At 30.4% G+C, this 15,454-nt stretch overlaps 1 protein-coding gene across 1 annotated transcript in view; it reads left to right on the top strand.

The window, feature by feature from the left end:
- The window catches only part of LOC129231442 (neuronal acetylcholine receptor subunit alpha-10-like), a 28,548-nt gene extending 14,472 nt beyond the window's left edge, over positions 1-14,076 (top strand). Inside the window, exons 4-7 of the mRNA XM_054865757.1 lie at positions 2,583-2,766; positions 6,242-6,593; positions 9,316-9,506; positions 13,452-14,076. Coding sequence (XP_054721732.1) covers positions 2,583-2,766; positions 6,242-6,593; positions 9,316-9,506; positions 13,452-13,814 — 1,090 coding nt within the window. The 3' untranslated portion in view covers positions 13,815-14,076. The remainder of the gene's footprint in view (positions 1-2,582; positions 2,767-6,241; positions 6,594-9,315; positions 9,507-13,451) is intronic.
- Positions 14,077-15,454: the final 1,378 nt, after the last annotated feature.

Below are 15,454 nucleotides of genomic sequence, written 5' to 3' on the forward strand. Positions count from 1 at the left end.
ATGACTGTGACTCATACGCGCTGACATATCAGTGAACAGAATTTAATATGGAAAAGGCCTAGCAGAGGATTTTTCATATTATATATATATATATATATATATATATATATATATATATATATATATATATATATATATATATATATATATATAGATATATATACATATATATATATATATATACATATATATATATATTCATATATATATATACATATATATACATATACATATATATTTCTACAGAAAAGTTTTTTTTTTTTTCAAATGTCCCAAAAAGTGTCTAAATGTTTATACCACACAAATAAGGCACTTTTCGTTGAAGAGTAGAAACTATTTTGAATATAATTAATTCATGTCAGTTAATGTTATTTTATCAGCGTTTTCGAGTTAACGCAATATCGTTGTTTAAGTCAAAATGATACATCACGCTTGGGCCAAGTTGATACAGTGTATCAATATAGAGCACTTGCTTTTTCGTTTTTTTTTTCATTTCTTCCAGACATGCGTAGGCATCACAAAAACTGAAATGAAGCAACTTTCTTTTGAATCATGTGAAAGGGTGTACGAACTGCAGTATGCTAAAAAATGACTAGAGTAAGCTCAAAAAAAATAAATAAATAAAATAAAATAAAATAATCAGATTCAAAATTGACTCTACTTAAAAGTAAACTTAAAAAGATAAAATATACAAAAGGCAGGCCTTAACCGGACTGTTTACTTTGAATATGTAATATATGAAAATCTTCATATACAGTGAAACCTGTGTATGTTGACCACTCGCGGTGCAGTACTTTGGGGGTCAACTTAGACAGGTGGTCAACTTATAAAGGGCGGTAATAATTTTTTTATTTATTTTATCATTTCTTGCACCATGTATTCCTTTTTTGAGGAATTCACCCTTACTCTTTCTGTTCAACTCACTTTCATTGTTTTACATTATTGAAAGTGAAACAATAATTAAAGATAATATTCAAATAAGTTTGCTAATTTTTCCTTGTTTTTAACTATATTAGACACTTTAGTTTTTGAAATTCCCTATATGCCAACTAATATTCTCTGGCTTTTTCAGTTTTCAGTTAATTTTTAATTTTTCATACTTTTTATTAATCTCAAGTTCAGTTAACTTTCTTTTTGAAGCCTTTTTATGTAAAACTTATAGCACAAAAAGCAACAGGCTCGACTCTCCCAGTTCATAAAGGCAAAATCAAAATGTCCTATCTCTTAATCCCTTGCACCAGAAACATGTAACTTTACTCATTAGTTAGTCCAGATTTGCGTACCCGCAGTGCGAGAGGCCCCCGTCCTTAAAAAGGCTAATGGCCCTAGAAATTGAAGAAAAAATGGAAAAAAAAAACTAGCACTAAGACTTATTCACTTTACTAATAGACACTGCTGCCCACTAAGTAGGGGCCCTACATATTTTGTTGCAGGGGAATCAAAACGTATAGATCCCTGCCTGCTCTTTTTAGCACAATTCCTGTGTTGTCACAGCACATTGCAACTGAAAGGAAAAACTTTGAACTCTTCTACTGACACCTATTTCATTGAACAGAGTACGAAAAGCTATCTCAAATAGAACAACAAATGAACAACAAACTGAAGTTTGGAGAATAAAGAGCAGCATTAAGCTTTATGCTGCTGTTTAGTTAGTAAAATGTTATTCTGTCATCAAAGCATTAAAAACATTCTTGGAAAGCTATGAAAAAAAAATAATAATAAAATATAAATAAATAATGAAATAAAATAATTTGCTGAAGAAAGTTTAAAAAAAAATTAACCAAGTGGTCAACTTACAAAGGGTCTTTGTACAATGCTCCAAACCAAATTTGGCGAACATTAGTGGTCAAGATAGAGAGGTGGTCAAGTTACAGAGATTTTCCTTCATTATATGAGATAGGACTTATTCCGTTCCTCACAAAAGCGGTCAACATAGACAGGTGGTCAACTTACAAGGGTGGTCACCTTTACAGGTTTTACTGTATTACATAATGAACTACAGAAAAAAAGATGTAAATTATTTACTTGCTTCAAAATCTACCACGTATTAGAGGAAAAAACAAAAGTGTATGATACTTGTCAGAACTCATATGTATGTCATATTTGTGATACGGAGACGTTAGCTACCCTAAGCCACCCTTCGATTTATTTCCAATCAGATTTACTTATATCATCTGACTGATTAAAGCTTCTGACATTTTATAACAGTCTTTGTTAAAAAACTTTGTTTTACTGCTTATTACATCAGTGAAGCAACTTATTTATAGAAATATCAACGTGACCCACGTCGGATATAATTGATACGTTTCAAACACTTTTTAACGATTCTTTTTTAATATGCCAAAAATAATTTTAGCAAAGATAATGAAGTCACTGATTGATCGGAAAATGGAAATAGTATTATGCGAAATTTCATTTTTAAGCATACATTAGAAGCAACATTTTAAAGCATCAAAATTTAAAATACATGTACCAACTGTACCCGGTCGTCCCTAACAAAATTCAAAAATTTGTTCAATATCCAATAGTTCAATGAGTGACAAATACACATATTTTTAATGAACCAATTATTTTCATTTTAGCGCTGATTCCCAGTACAGCGTTGCAATTGTCAACACTAACGTCATAGTGCAAGCTAGTGGAGATGTGTTGTGGCCTTCAGCAGGCATCTTTAAAAGCATATGTGGCATGAATGTTGAATTCTTTCCATTTGACGTCCAAACATGTACTTTGAAGTTTGCCTCATGGGCATATGATGGATCACAGGTAAACCGCATTTTGCATAAGGACTTTCTTTCAAAGTTAGACTACAACACGCTTTTTTAAACAAGCAGAGGCTGAACACTAAATAATTATTATTTGTTTCATCCTCTTTCTTCTCTTTCTTTTTTTGCATAGATTTTGAAAGAATAAAATTGTACAATGAAACTAATTTTTAGTATTAATTGTCTAGATTTCTGAGTAACACAAATGGGCGAAGATGAAAAAATGACATAAAAGTATATACTGAAGGTAAACACAGCGTGGCAATTTATTAGAGCTCAACTTGAAAATCACAAGCGTACGAAAGTAATCACCATATTCTTACTAAGTAACTATTATTTCAAAGTATATACAGGCACCGATCATTGTAAACCACAAATGTTTTAAAGTATAACATGTTTTGTAGAAAGTATCAAGCAAAAACCCTATTTTGTCATCCTGAGGATTAAAGATTTAGCACCTTAGCCTTAATGCTTGATTAGCTACAAAAGCCATCCTTTAAAAAAAATATGTTTGATTCTTAATATATACCGGCTGTAAGACATTGAGAAAGTTATGTTTTCTCTTTATGCAATATGCACAACAATGTATTTTTTTTTTTTTATTAAATATTATTCTGACAATAAAATCAACATTGATTTTTTTGCATTGTTTACTTACATCTCAATGAGTTGTAAACTTTCAAATGTAAGGCTTTTTAACTATTTACACAATTTTCAAACAGCAACGACTCATTCTTATGTAAATAAAGAAGGGAAAAACTTATTAGTATACGATATCAAACTCATTCTCTGTCAAGTGTAATGTTTTAGTAAATTCCAACTACATAGGGCTACAATGACCATCCTAATCTCAAGCCAATGTTCATGATATTTAAGAGGGGGGAATGGTATTATTGTAAAACTAAAGTATAACAAAAAATTGAAAAGCGCAAAACCTTAGATTAAAATTGGTTCATTAATTTAATGAAAAATGTTATACAAAACTTGACAAAGCAGTTAATTTTGTGGTTATATGATGATTATGGATTTTTTTTTTTTTTTTTGCCAAAACGTACTAAAACTTTAGGCCAAAAAAAAAACATCTGAGTAAATTATTTATACGGAAAACAAACCGATTGAAGCAACTCCTTTTTAAAATAAAATGCTTCAAATTTGTTGAATGCATCACTCAACGCCTTCTTTTTATATGTATATATATTGAAACTACCATGCATTTAGTTTTAAAAAATACCTTCTATTTTCTCTTTCTATAGGAAAACTGGAAATAGTTTCAAGAATTATGTTTTTGTATCATAATATTTTAATCAGTTTTTTTTTTTTTTTTTTTTTTTTTTTTTTTGAGTTATTCAAAATGGAGGACGAAAAATTGTTCAAATCAAAAACGAAAATTGTAAATGAAGTAACTTGACGGAGATTTTTCAAACAAAAAATGTGTTTTTCGGATTAAGTAGTTTTCTCAAAATTTATTGGAGCAGATATAGAGAAGGAACAAAAAGAGATCTCAGAACAATACTTTCATTTTTTAATGTATTTATAGACCTTTCTTTAATAGTTATTCTTATTGATACTTCTGTTTTCGTTTACTTTTACATTAATTTAGGTCAAAATATAGTTTGATACACCGTTTGCATCCTTCGTAAATTTGATCTGACTCTCCTATTCCTTAAAATATATTTTAAAACAAATCAATAACTTTTCTGACAATTTTTAAAACTATGTTTCTAAGAGCACTGAATATACGTCTTTTTAAATATTTCGTAATATAAGCCATTGCATACAAAACCTTATCCAATCAGCTTTATAAATGTGCACAGTGAATATCGAAATGCATTTTTAATTTAAACATTTAAGCTGTTTCTGAAAGGTATTTTTGGAGAATGCAAATTTGGACTAAGCACATTTAAATAACTAACAAATTGTTCATACAGATCTAAACGAGCCTACCTTCCCGTGTACCATTATTAAATTTGTGAAACTAGGTATATTTACCTATCATTTAACTTAGGTGCTAAATTATTTCAAATAAAATATTTTAACGGTAACCATATTTAATGTTAGAATTTTTTTTAAAAATCTTTCAATAAAAAAAAGAACATTTAAATTTTTATTTAAACGATATTTCTAACTCGCTAAGCATCATATTTCTCTAATTTTGAAGTACCTATTAGTATTTTAATCGCATATTTATAAATTTTAAGCGTACCTTGTCAGAGCATAGGACAACGGAAAACAGAATCTCAGCGACCAGTCTACCAGTATAAAACTTTACTACTGAATGGGTAAATGACGTAAAGGATAATATAGCTTTCCTATTATATGATGGAATTTTTTCTTATTTTTTCGGAGCTAAAACTAACGATTAGGAACATTGGTTTATGTATAAAGACGTTTTTACTTTTTTCGCAGGGGCTAAATTGGTAAAGCAATAAATTAAGAAAAAGTAACCATTAAAGTTGTCACATAAAAATCCCATTTTTTGTACAGTTTTCTACAGTTAACTCTTGATTATCCGCGGAATGGGGGGGGGGTATAAGCGCCGCGGATAGTAAAAATCGCGGATAAACCTCAAAATGACTAAAATGAAGGACAAATAATTTTTAAAATGTCCTTCCTCAAAAAACTTAGCTGTATTAATGCATAATACTTTCTTCAAACAGTAAATATATGGATACAGATACATTACAGTAAAAATATTTTGTATTTTTGCAAAACATAACTTAATATCAATAAAGAACTCATGTATATACGATGAAGAAAGTACAAAAAAAATACAAAATTTCAATTTACTATTTTTCGATAAGAACACAGCCTTTGGTATTGGCTTTTTACTGCGTTAATACATTCTGATTGTCGATTTACTCACAGATAATTCAGCCAGCAGATAATCCGCTCGCGAATAGTAATGAGTTTACTGTACGTTATTTTATCTCATTAGGATTGTCCGAAGGAAATAGAAACCAAAAAGACAAAAAAAAATCCAATGGACCTAATGAATAATGCTTTCTGAATCATTATTATTTTAAGACATTTTTTTTTAATGCAAAAAGCTTTCTCCCCTTGTTTCCCTTTTATTTAAAAGGTGTCTACAAAGAGCAAACATACTTACATCTTCCCAATAAGCGTATTTATTGTTGGAAAATGAATAACTCAATAAAATAAATTTCTTAACCAAAAATTTTTTATAGAGATCAGTCACGTGGGCCCAACATTTTTTTTTTCAATTTATCTTTAAAAGCAAAGTGTGTAGGATTTCTTTATGTTACTTTGCACGAGTTTTACTTCTAAAAGCAAATTACAAGCGTGCAGATTTTAGGAAACACGTTTGCCTATTTGTGTGTTATTTGTCATGAAACATATATATACACGTGTATTTCTGCAGTTTGAAAAATTGCAAATAACCTGGCATGCTACCTTCATATAAAAATAATAAGTGCTTCGTATTAATTACAGTGTTTTTTTTCTCTCTCTCTAAACAGTTGGACCTAATACGAATAAAAGAATATGGTGACTTCACACACTATCAGTCAAATGGTGAATTTGACTTAGACGAGTTTTCATCAAAAGTCAGTTCTGAGCGCTACCCCTGTTGTGAAGAAGCGTACCCAGATGTTACTTATGTCATTAAAATACGCCGGCGTCCTATGTTCTATGTCTTCAATCTAATTTTGCCTTGTCTTCTCATCAATGGAATATCGTTACTTGCGTTCTATGTTCCTTCAGAATCAGGAGAAAAAGTGACGTTAAGCATAAATACCTTGTTGTCACTTACAGTATTTCTTATGCTGGTGAAAGACAGCTTGCCGCCAACGCAACAGACTCCACTTATTAGTAAGTTCTCATCTTTTATAATTATCAAACGCAATATTAAATAAAAAGTAAAAACAATTTATGTAATGTGATTTTAAGGGCAATTATATAAGGTGTTCCTTGTAACACCGAAACACGTGTCTGCAATCATTTGCAAGTTTTGTGCTTAATAACGTTGGATTACTGACATTTTAATTTTTCAGCACAAAGGTATTTATTCTTTATATAGCGATGGTATTTTGATGCACGCGTTTTATAATGTCACTAGTGCCCTATTAATTAAATGCTTTCTCTAAAATGAAAAAGTTGTGAAACAGAGTTTCTATGGAAACAACAAAAGGAAAATAAAATGTTTTCATTTCGTCAGGAAATGTGAAACAAAATTGCTCAAAGTTATGTTAACAAAATCCATCAGTAATTTCTGTAGAGAGAATATAGATCGAATATAATTCAGATTTAAAAAAAAATGATTGCCGTGAACAAATTATTAACAGGCAAAAGTGCACATCTGTAACTAGCAAACTACCAGCCCTGTAAACTAATAGATGCCTCCATTTCCATCTATAAACCGGATATTAGCCTTTACATATAATCGACGGTCAGAAGGTATATACGGAAACTCGCTTTCTCATATACAAATCAAAAGAAGATATCATTATCTATTTACTTTAAACTAGATAATAAATTTCACATCAAAAATTGGCTGATTGGCTTCAGACATACAACTTTTCTGAATGAAGCACCTCTTTCGTGTCTACAAATAAGTCTTAATTTTTTTTAAAAATCATTTTAGTGTGTACCTGTTTTTTATCAATAGTATATCAAAAAAAAAAAACATTATAAAATAATGTGGTATTTTAATACCTATCTATTAATTTTTTTAATATTTATTTTTTCTTTTGAAATTTGTGTTTGTCGCGAGAATGAGCTACTTTAAAGGATGTATTTAAAATAATTTGCAAAATTTGATTCAAAAATACAATAGTTAATTCAAGCAGTATGTAATTCATAGTAAAAAAATAAAGCATAACTGAAAATATTGATGAAACGTTGGACACACTTTGAGGGCAGAACAGTGAAGTTCAACTGGATTTTTTTTTTCAATTAGTTAGCATTCATTACGTAATCTATCTAATCAGTCCACTTTTTATTAATTAATTAATAGTTGAGTAATACTATACAATTGATTAAGAATAAATTTCAGTTATTACATGGATGAACCCTAAGTGAGTAAATAATTATTAGATCCATAATAAAATTTGAATAAACAAAAAAAAATTATTATTTTCACAGAAGCATGTAGACTAATAAGACTAATCCTCCATTTTTCTGTGTAGAGAAGCCGAGATCCGATAGATCATGATTTTATCCAGCTCTGCGGGATTAGACGGAAAGCCTCTGGCTTTGACTCCGATTCAGTAAGTGCTGGTAGAGTTGCGGATTTTGAGGGAAATTTTTCCAACACTGGCTCTTGGAATTCTAAACCTTCGACTTCCGGCTCCAGCTGATGATAAAGCGTTATAAATAAGCAATTTGCAATCAATAGCCAAAAGTGTAGCAGGTGCTATTACAAAATAGTCTTGTCAAAACTGCCAAATCTTATTTTACCGTAACTTTGATTTCTCGAAATTTCATAGTTTACTATTATTTAAAAAGTTGTTAATTGTTCTAGCAAGTGTTTTATGATGTCAACAAATTAAAAAAGAAAAATGTTGCAGTGTGCCGCCATTTTCTCCTATGATATGAGAACACTAGAAAAGTAGACACCGAAGGGTCAGGTGGAGGATAAGATCCTATACTAAATATGCTGTACATATCTGCATGAATTGTGCACAGGAGTGACCAAAAAACAGGAAATAAGGACTTATCAGTGCCCCGAATGTGACAATTGATTTTTCTCCTTTTCATTGAAGTAAATTGATTTTTTTAAATGCTTTTGAGTAGATCAAATGTGGTTTAATACGTTTTTATATTGACAAAAAAAATTATATACATATATTCAAAAGTTTGATGGTCCTTTTTTTTTAGAGTTGGCTTTAGTAGGGATCCCTGTTCCTATTAAGGCCACTTTGCCATTTTTTTTTTTTTTTTTTTTTTTTGTTGAACTGCTGACAAACGTTATGTTAACTTCAACTTTTGTATGGAGTGATTTGAACTACAAAAACTTGAGCCAATCGAATCATAACTGAGCGAGGTATTAGGCCCTAAATTTTAATTCGCCTTTATTTGGCGCACTTATCTTGTATAGTTAAACGTTAATTGTTGCAATGAAATTTATCCCTGGTGAAGTTAGTCAATAAAATGTGATAGTTTAGGTTCCTTTCTAATCAGTCTTTTGAAGATATGGGTTTGTGTACATTTCAGATAGGAATACGGTTTAAACAGGAACACTACAGCAAACTTAACATATGAGGCAGTGAGAAGCAAAAGGATGTAAGTGGACATTTTCTGGTTTTAATTAAAAGCCGTTTAAAGTCGTGGGTCTCGGTAGACTTTATTGAAAGGTTTTTCTAAATCATGCTATTAAGCAGTACCTACCGGGGTTACAGAATAGACGAGGTTACCTACCATTTGTACTGGTTATCTCCAAATTTTGATTCTTTCATCCCTTTGTTTCTCACTACTCAGTTTATCTATGTTTTCTAGTTTATAGTCTCAGGTAATTGAAAGGGCATTGCTGAGCAATTTCACTTTAATTTTAAAAATGTGTCCTAACATTTTTGTTTTTTATTTTCTGTTTCAGGTTTGTACTATGGTTTGACAATTTGCTTGGTAGCATTGGCTACTGCTTTTTCTGTTTTGACACTAAACGTCCATCATAAAGGAAACCGCGGTGCTGAAGTCCCTAATTCGATGCGCAGATTTATTCTCGGATTCCTTGCTAAGATCGTCTTTGTCAGTTGTAGATGGAAGACCTCTAAGCGAAAAGAAGACGTAAGAACTTGTTTAAATAATAGTAAATAAACATTTCGGCAACTATATGGTTCCCCCTTTTGTGTCTTCTGTTTAACCTTTGTCAATCTTGTGAATCGGACAATCAAAATTGAATAATGAAAATAAAAGTTTTTAAAAGTGAAACAAATAATAATAAAAATTGAGTTCACCTTTGCTTAAAATTTTTAATATAGTAAAACCCAAATTGCATTCCTTACGTGACAGAATCTTAATGACAGGAATTATAAATGAAAACATAGCATAAAAAATAAAAATAAACAATAAACGGAGTTATTTAAAAAAATAAAAAATTGAGAAGATACATAAAACAGGACAAACATATTTTTTATTGGTGCCCATTAACCTTTTACTTTCTGCTTCGAAATGTTCTTAAGTAGAAAACTTAAAATAACAATATTTTATAAAAATTCAGCACATAAAAATGAAATTAATAAGTCAATGAACGAAAACCAGCCAATGTATACAGGAACAATCTTTAGTTTTAAACTCAGTTTGTTCACCATATTTAGATTTAACTTGTGCGTAAAGACGGGTTCAAATATATATTGAATATACATTGTATTTACCTCTTGTTTTCTAATTTCAAGAAAAGAAATATTTCTTACTTTTTATTTATTGTTATTATCATTTTTTTTCTCTTATTCTATCTAAGACTATTTTATTAGTTGATAAAATAATTTCAATACGCGACATTTTTAATTAAAGCAAATAAGACGATTTGTTTTATATATTTGTACTACTTTAAATTTACCTACAAATTGATGTTTATTATGTTTTACCTAAAGCTTTATTAAAAATTATACCCTTTACAAAGATAAAAATTCTTTACCACCAGAAAATTTAGATTTTATTATTTTTTTTAAATGCTAGAATGTTTTCACGATTTCATATTCAGAGCTAATAAATTTCGGAGATTTAGGAATTTTGCACTATTTGTAGAAAATCCAGAGGTTCCTAATTTTATACGAAATTTAAGTAAATTTTATCTTTAAATGTTTTGTGCATTTCAAAATGACATAAAAATCGAAATTGGAAAATTTTTCTGTAAATAAACAGAGAGAAAAAACTGAGTTTAAGACGATAATTAGTTTAAGGAAAGCATAATCAAGTTGAAAGTTTTTATTGTACCTATACTGCGTTTACGGAAAAGATAAACTAGACGTAAATAAAGAAATGCGCCTTCTGGTGACGTCAGTCAAGTCTTTTTCACAGGCGTGAACAATTTGGTTTAATCAGACGGCGTATGCGAACAATATTGATTTTTTTTTTATTCCAAAGAAACTCCAAAAAGTGACCATAGTGTTAAATTTTCAAACTGTTTGTTTATTTTAGGCCTACATTTTTCTTGAACGCAGTATAAGCGCATAAAAGGAAACCGTCAGAATAAGATATTCTTCTAACAGTACAGCATTTTTTAAAAAAAATTTTTAATTAGTATATAAGTTTTCTTGGGTTAATATTGAATTAAATGTATTATTATTATTTTTTTTGATCAATGGTTCTCAAATGGTGGGTAGGGGGGTCGCGAGATGTGGAAGAAAAGTTCAAAGAAAATTACTTAATTGATGTATTCTTAATAAAAGCACAAAAATAGTTAAAAAATTGTCATGAAACTACTGCAAGGTTATAAAATAAGCAATACCTACTACTATCACTTATTATAAAATAATTCAAGAGGCAAAAAGTCATGTTTATTTTACTCGTTACGTGTGTTCCTAAGGATGAAACTTAACCATTTGTATAGGGTTTTAGCTATTGTTTGAGGGTTTAGACAGAGTTAAAACGTTGGAGGGGGTCGCCAAAATACTTATCCTAAAGAAGGAGTCGCAGTGTCTAAAAGTTTGAGAACCACTGGTTTAAATAAAGATTTTTATGATAAAGCTAGTAATTTTCTTATTTTTTTGCGTAGACCTGTACTGCACCTGCTGTTTTAGCATATACTTATGTTTCAGTTAGTTAAAATGATTCATAAGTTAAAATAATTCGTGTATATGTAAGTGAATCAATAAGTTTATTTATTTCGTTCAATCAAAAACCATTAGTAGCTTTACATAAACAATGTTATTCTACTTAAATATTTTGCTGCTTCAAAAACTAATTTACAACAAATAAATAAATAAAATAAAAACTCGCGATTGCAGTTTTCTTTGGTGATTAACTAAAATCATGAAATAGTGCCATGCATACTACTTAGGCACAAGTATACCTATTATTCTTTGGAAAATGTCAACAACGCAATCATTAGCTGTGCTGCCTTAAGACTGGACTGCAATCAATGAGGCTACCTAAAAGGATTTAAAGATCATTCTTCCTATATAAATTAGGAAAATCACTCAAAATAAGGCAGTTGGCTGTCGATGCGTAGGAATGTGTCAATATCCTGTCTTGCTATGCTTCCGACATATATCCGATTGCGCTGCATTTTGCATTTAGTAGACGCTTTCGAGGGTTTAATTTACATTGAAGGTTATTTTACTTAAAAAAAAGACAATAATAAACAATAAAATGTCTGAAGTTAAACTGGATGGTTTGATTGATTTCATTGTTTTGTTTATTGTGCTTATTAACTGTAAAAATTAAATTTCGATTTTCGGATAAGTAGAAAGTTTCATGCGTACTACTTTTAACTTGGCACTTATTTTTGGTATTACTAATGCCCTTATTTGATAGAAAATTCAAACAGCGTAAAAATTGCCTACGTGCTTTAAGAGTAGGCATCGATCGTTAAAGGCTATCTAAGACAATTTAACGTATATTCTCTCCCAACACGAGTTAGGACAATCAATCAAAGCGTACCACAGATGGATTTCTATGTGATGGGATGCCCCAATATCCTGGCTCGCTATACATCAGATAAATCCGATTTGACTGCATTTGGTAGACGCTTTCGAAGGCTTTGACTTATATTGATTTTATTTAACAAAGTTATAAATAAATGTTAATAAGTCTGAAATTACATAGGTTGCTTTGAATGATTTTAATGCGGATAAGCGCAGTTGTTGAACCACGAGTTAGATGGGGATTTTACTAAATTTGTGTTTTCCTGCCATCTATCTAGTACACTAGCATGATTGCTTTTTCTATTACAAATGCCATTTGGGAGATCCAGGCGGCTGTTTTGTAGCTTGAGGCAATAGGGAGCGTCTCTTTTGAGTGGAGTATCTTATAAGAGCGAGAATCTGCCTCAACCAATGAATGATAGCAACACCAATCACTACATCTACAATTTAGGACATATATTCAACTCTCGATAGCTCGAAGTCTCAAGGGACCGGCTAAAAGGTTCGAGATATTGGTAGTTCGAGTAATGGGAAGTTTCTACAACAATCTTAAGAGTTTGGGATCCAATGAAAACGTCGAGATAAAGGAATGTTTGTGTTTTAAGCTTCGAATTATTGAGATCCGACTGTAGTTTAGAAAAGAAGGCACATTCTCCAGGAAGCCTTACCTTCAAATTTTTAAAGATACTTTGTGTGATAGTCGAGCTTTTTTACGTACACGGTGACAAATTCATGACAATTTAGAAGGTAAAAGTCTTTGTAGTACAGAAAATGTTACCAGAAAATGGAAGAGGTTTCATGACCAATCGACACACCACGTGACTTATGGTGTGAAGCGTATTATTCTCCATTCCCGCTCCTCCCTCGAGTTTTATTCAGTAAGGGATCTAACGCACCATTCTGAAAACAATGAAAAGGCAGGTTAGAATCCCACTCCTTGTATCTTAGTATTTTTAATAACAACAATTAGCCGCAGCGTTATCCTTTTTTCCACCGTAAAATTTTACAATAAAATAGGAATTTAACGTAAAAAGTTTTTACTGGTAGTATGAATGTTAGTGTATTTTATCGTAAAATGTCACCATTTTTTTTAAGTGCACCAAGGGCTTACTATATTTCTGTATCAACATGTTTCTTCTTTCAGGCATCACATGTCGTGGATCCTTTCTCAGATGACTCCTCATCAAAAGATGAAAAAATTCCAATGGACCACATCGAAAGATACTCGTTTTCTCCTAGGTTGAGACACCGAAAGGAAACCGACAGCGGAGGAAGTGATGTCACCAGTGAAGAATTTGAAAGACATTTCCTCCGTGTTTTAAACAAAGTCTATGAAACCATTGAACGCCATGAAGCTCGTTTAGCAGAACACGAAAGACAGGAAAATATTCGCACAGAATGGCAACAAGTATCTGTGGTGTGTGACCGCTTTTTGATGGGCCTGTTCTTGCTTGCTACGACAGTAATCACGTTTTTCATCCTGTTTACTTCACCTCACGGTGCTTGAGTGATAATTTATCAAAAACTTTGTATTGATTGATGAAATAAATCAATACCCATCTAACTGCGCTCTTTTTATCCGTACAACAAACGTCAAACGCTACAAAGATAGAGCTCTGAAAAGATTTTTTGCAGCAAGAGTGACAACCTTTTTACTAAAAGTACTGACAATAAAACTACATCAGAGTTAAGACTGGGTAATGAAACCTGCATTTAGAAGGATAGTGCTGATTGTACAATACGGTCCTATTTCCTCTTATCTACGTGGAATGATATATGACTTTCCTTTGTTACCTTTTACGGAATAGAAACTAATAGATGTTTATTATATCTAATTTTCAGTGCAAGGTAGTTTCTTTAGAACATGTTACATAAAAGCATGCCAAAACTATGAATATCGTCTCACCCATGAAACTGTATGAAAAGACTTAGGGTGACCGAATATTTTTATAAGAATTAATTATTTCGAATGTATTCAGGTTGCTCAATCCTTAAAAGATTTCTTAAAATTAGTAATATTTTACATAAGTCCATTTATACACTATTTCGAGTATTATAGAAAATTTTTATAAAATATTTAAATTCCCTCAGAGTAATATCTCAATTTGTTTAAAATCAGTTTCATTGTAGCATATAAAATTGCATTTGATAGGTATCAGTGTGAGTTTTATTATTTCAGGAGAAACGAGAACTTAAAAGGTAATTAATATAAATACAGACAATTTTTATTGTTTTATGTTTTGCGTAGTCTAAAAATAAGAAAGTGCTAATCTGCATTGGCAATACATATAATATTAGGGATCATATAAAAAATTAAATACTAATGAACGTAACTTGAGAAAGCAGTGAAAGATTGTAACAAAAACTAGAGTGTAAAATACATTTTTTATTTATTGTTTATTTTACAGAAACTGCAATATAAAAAGAGTGGTTAAAGTATATCTGAAAGTCAAGTTAAGAGGCACAGTTTTTTATTTAAGTGCAGTATCAATTTCCAAATTTTAATACTTTCCATAAATCAAATTCAAACTTTTGCTCTGAAGTATTTTTTTGCGTTTATGTTTTTTTTTTCAACAAAAACAGCTCATTGAAATCAAATAAATAAAAACATTAGATCTTATTTAATTTTTCGAGAAAGGGTTTATTGTTTTTGACGTACGCTGGTAACCTTAATTTGGAGTGTGTTGTGATATTAAGACTTTTTGAGCACCGCACTTTGTGCAGTTGCTTATTACTAGTAATATTGTTCGATAAAACTTCCATAAATCTGTTTTATTACGTTATGTGGCAGAGTTTATTATTTCATTGCTATCATGCATATTATGAATCATTTATTCATCAACAAATAGTTTTTGGAATAAAAAGTCAACTTCATTAATTATTACTATTACTAATCCTTAATTATAAGTTAAAGACTGATAAAACAACAAAAACAAATTTTTGAAATTTTGAATGCTAATTACAATATTTTTTTTTATGAATTCCGTTTTAGCTCCAAACAAATTGTTTACAAATGTTGGTGTTTTTATTTTTTTTTACTTTTGCGTTATGAAACATTCAATGCAGCATTTACTAAGTTTGTTGTAAAACTGTATCAGTATTCGTTAAAAAAAAAAGTGTTGAACGCGTACGTCATAACTGCATTTT

Source organism: Uloborus diversus, chromosome 10 (genome assembly GCF_026930045.1).
Source record: "Uloborus diversus isolate 005 chromosome 10, Udiv.v.3.1, whole genome shotgun sequence".
NCBI lineage: Eukaryota > Metazoa > Arthropoda > Arachnida > Araneae > Uloboridae > Uloborus > Uloborus diversus.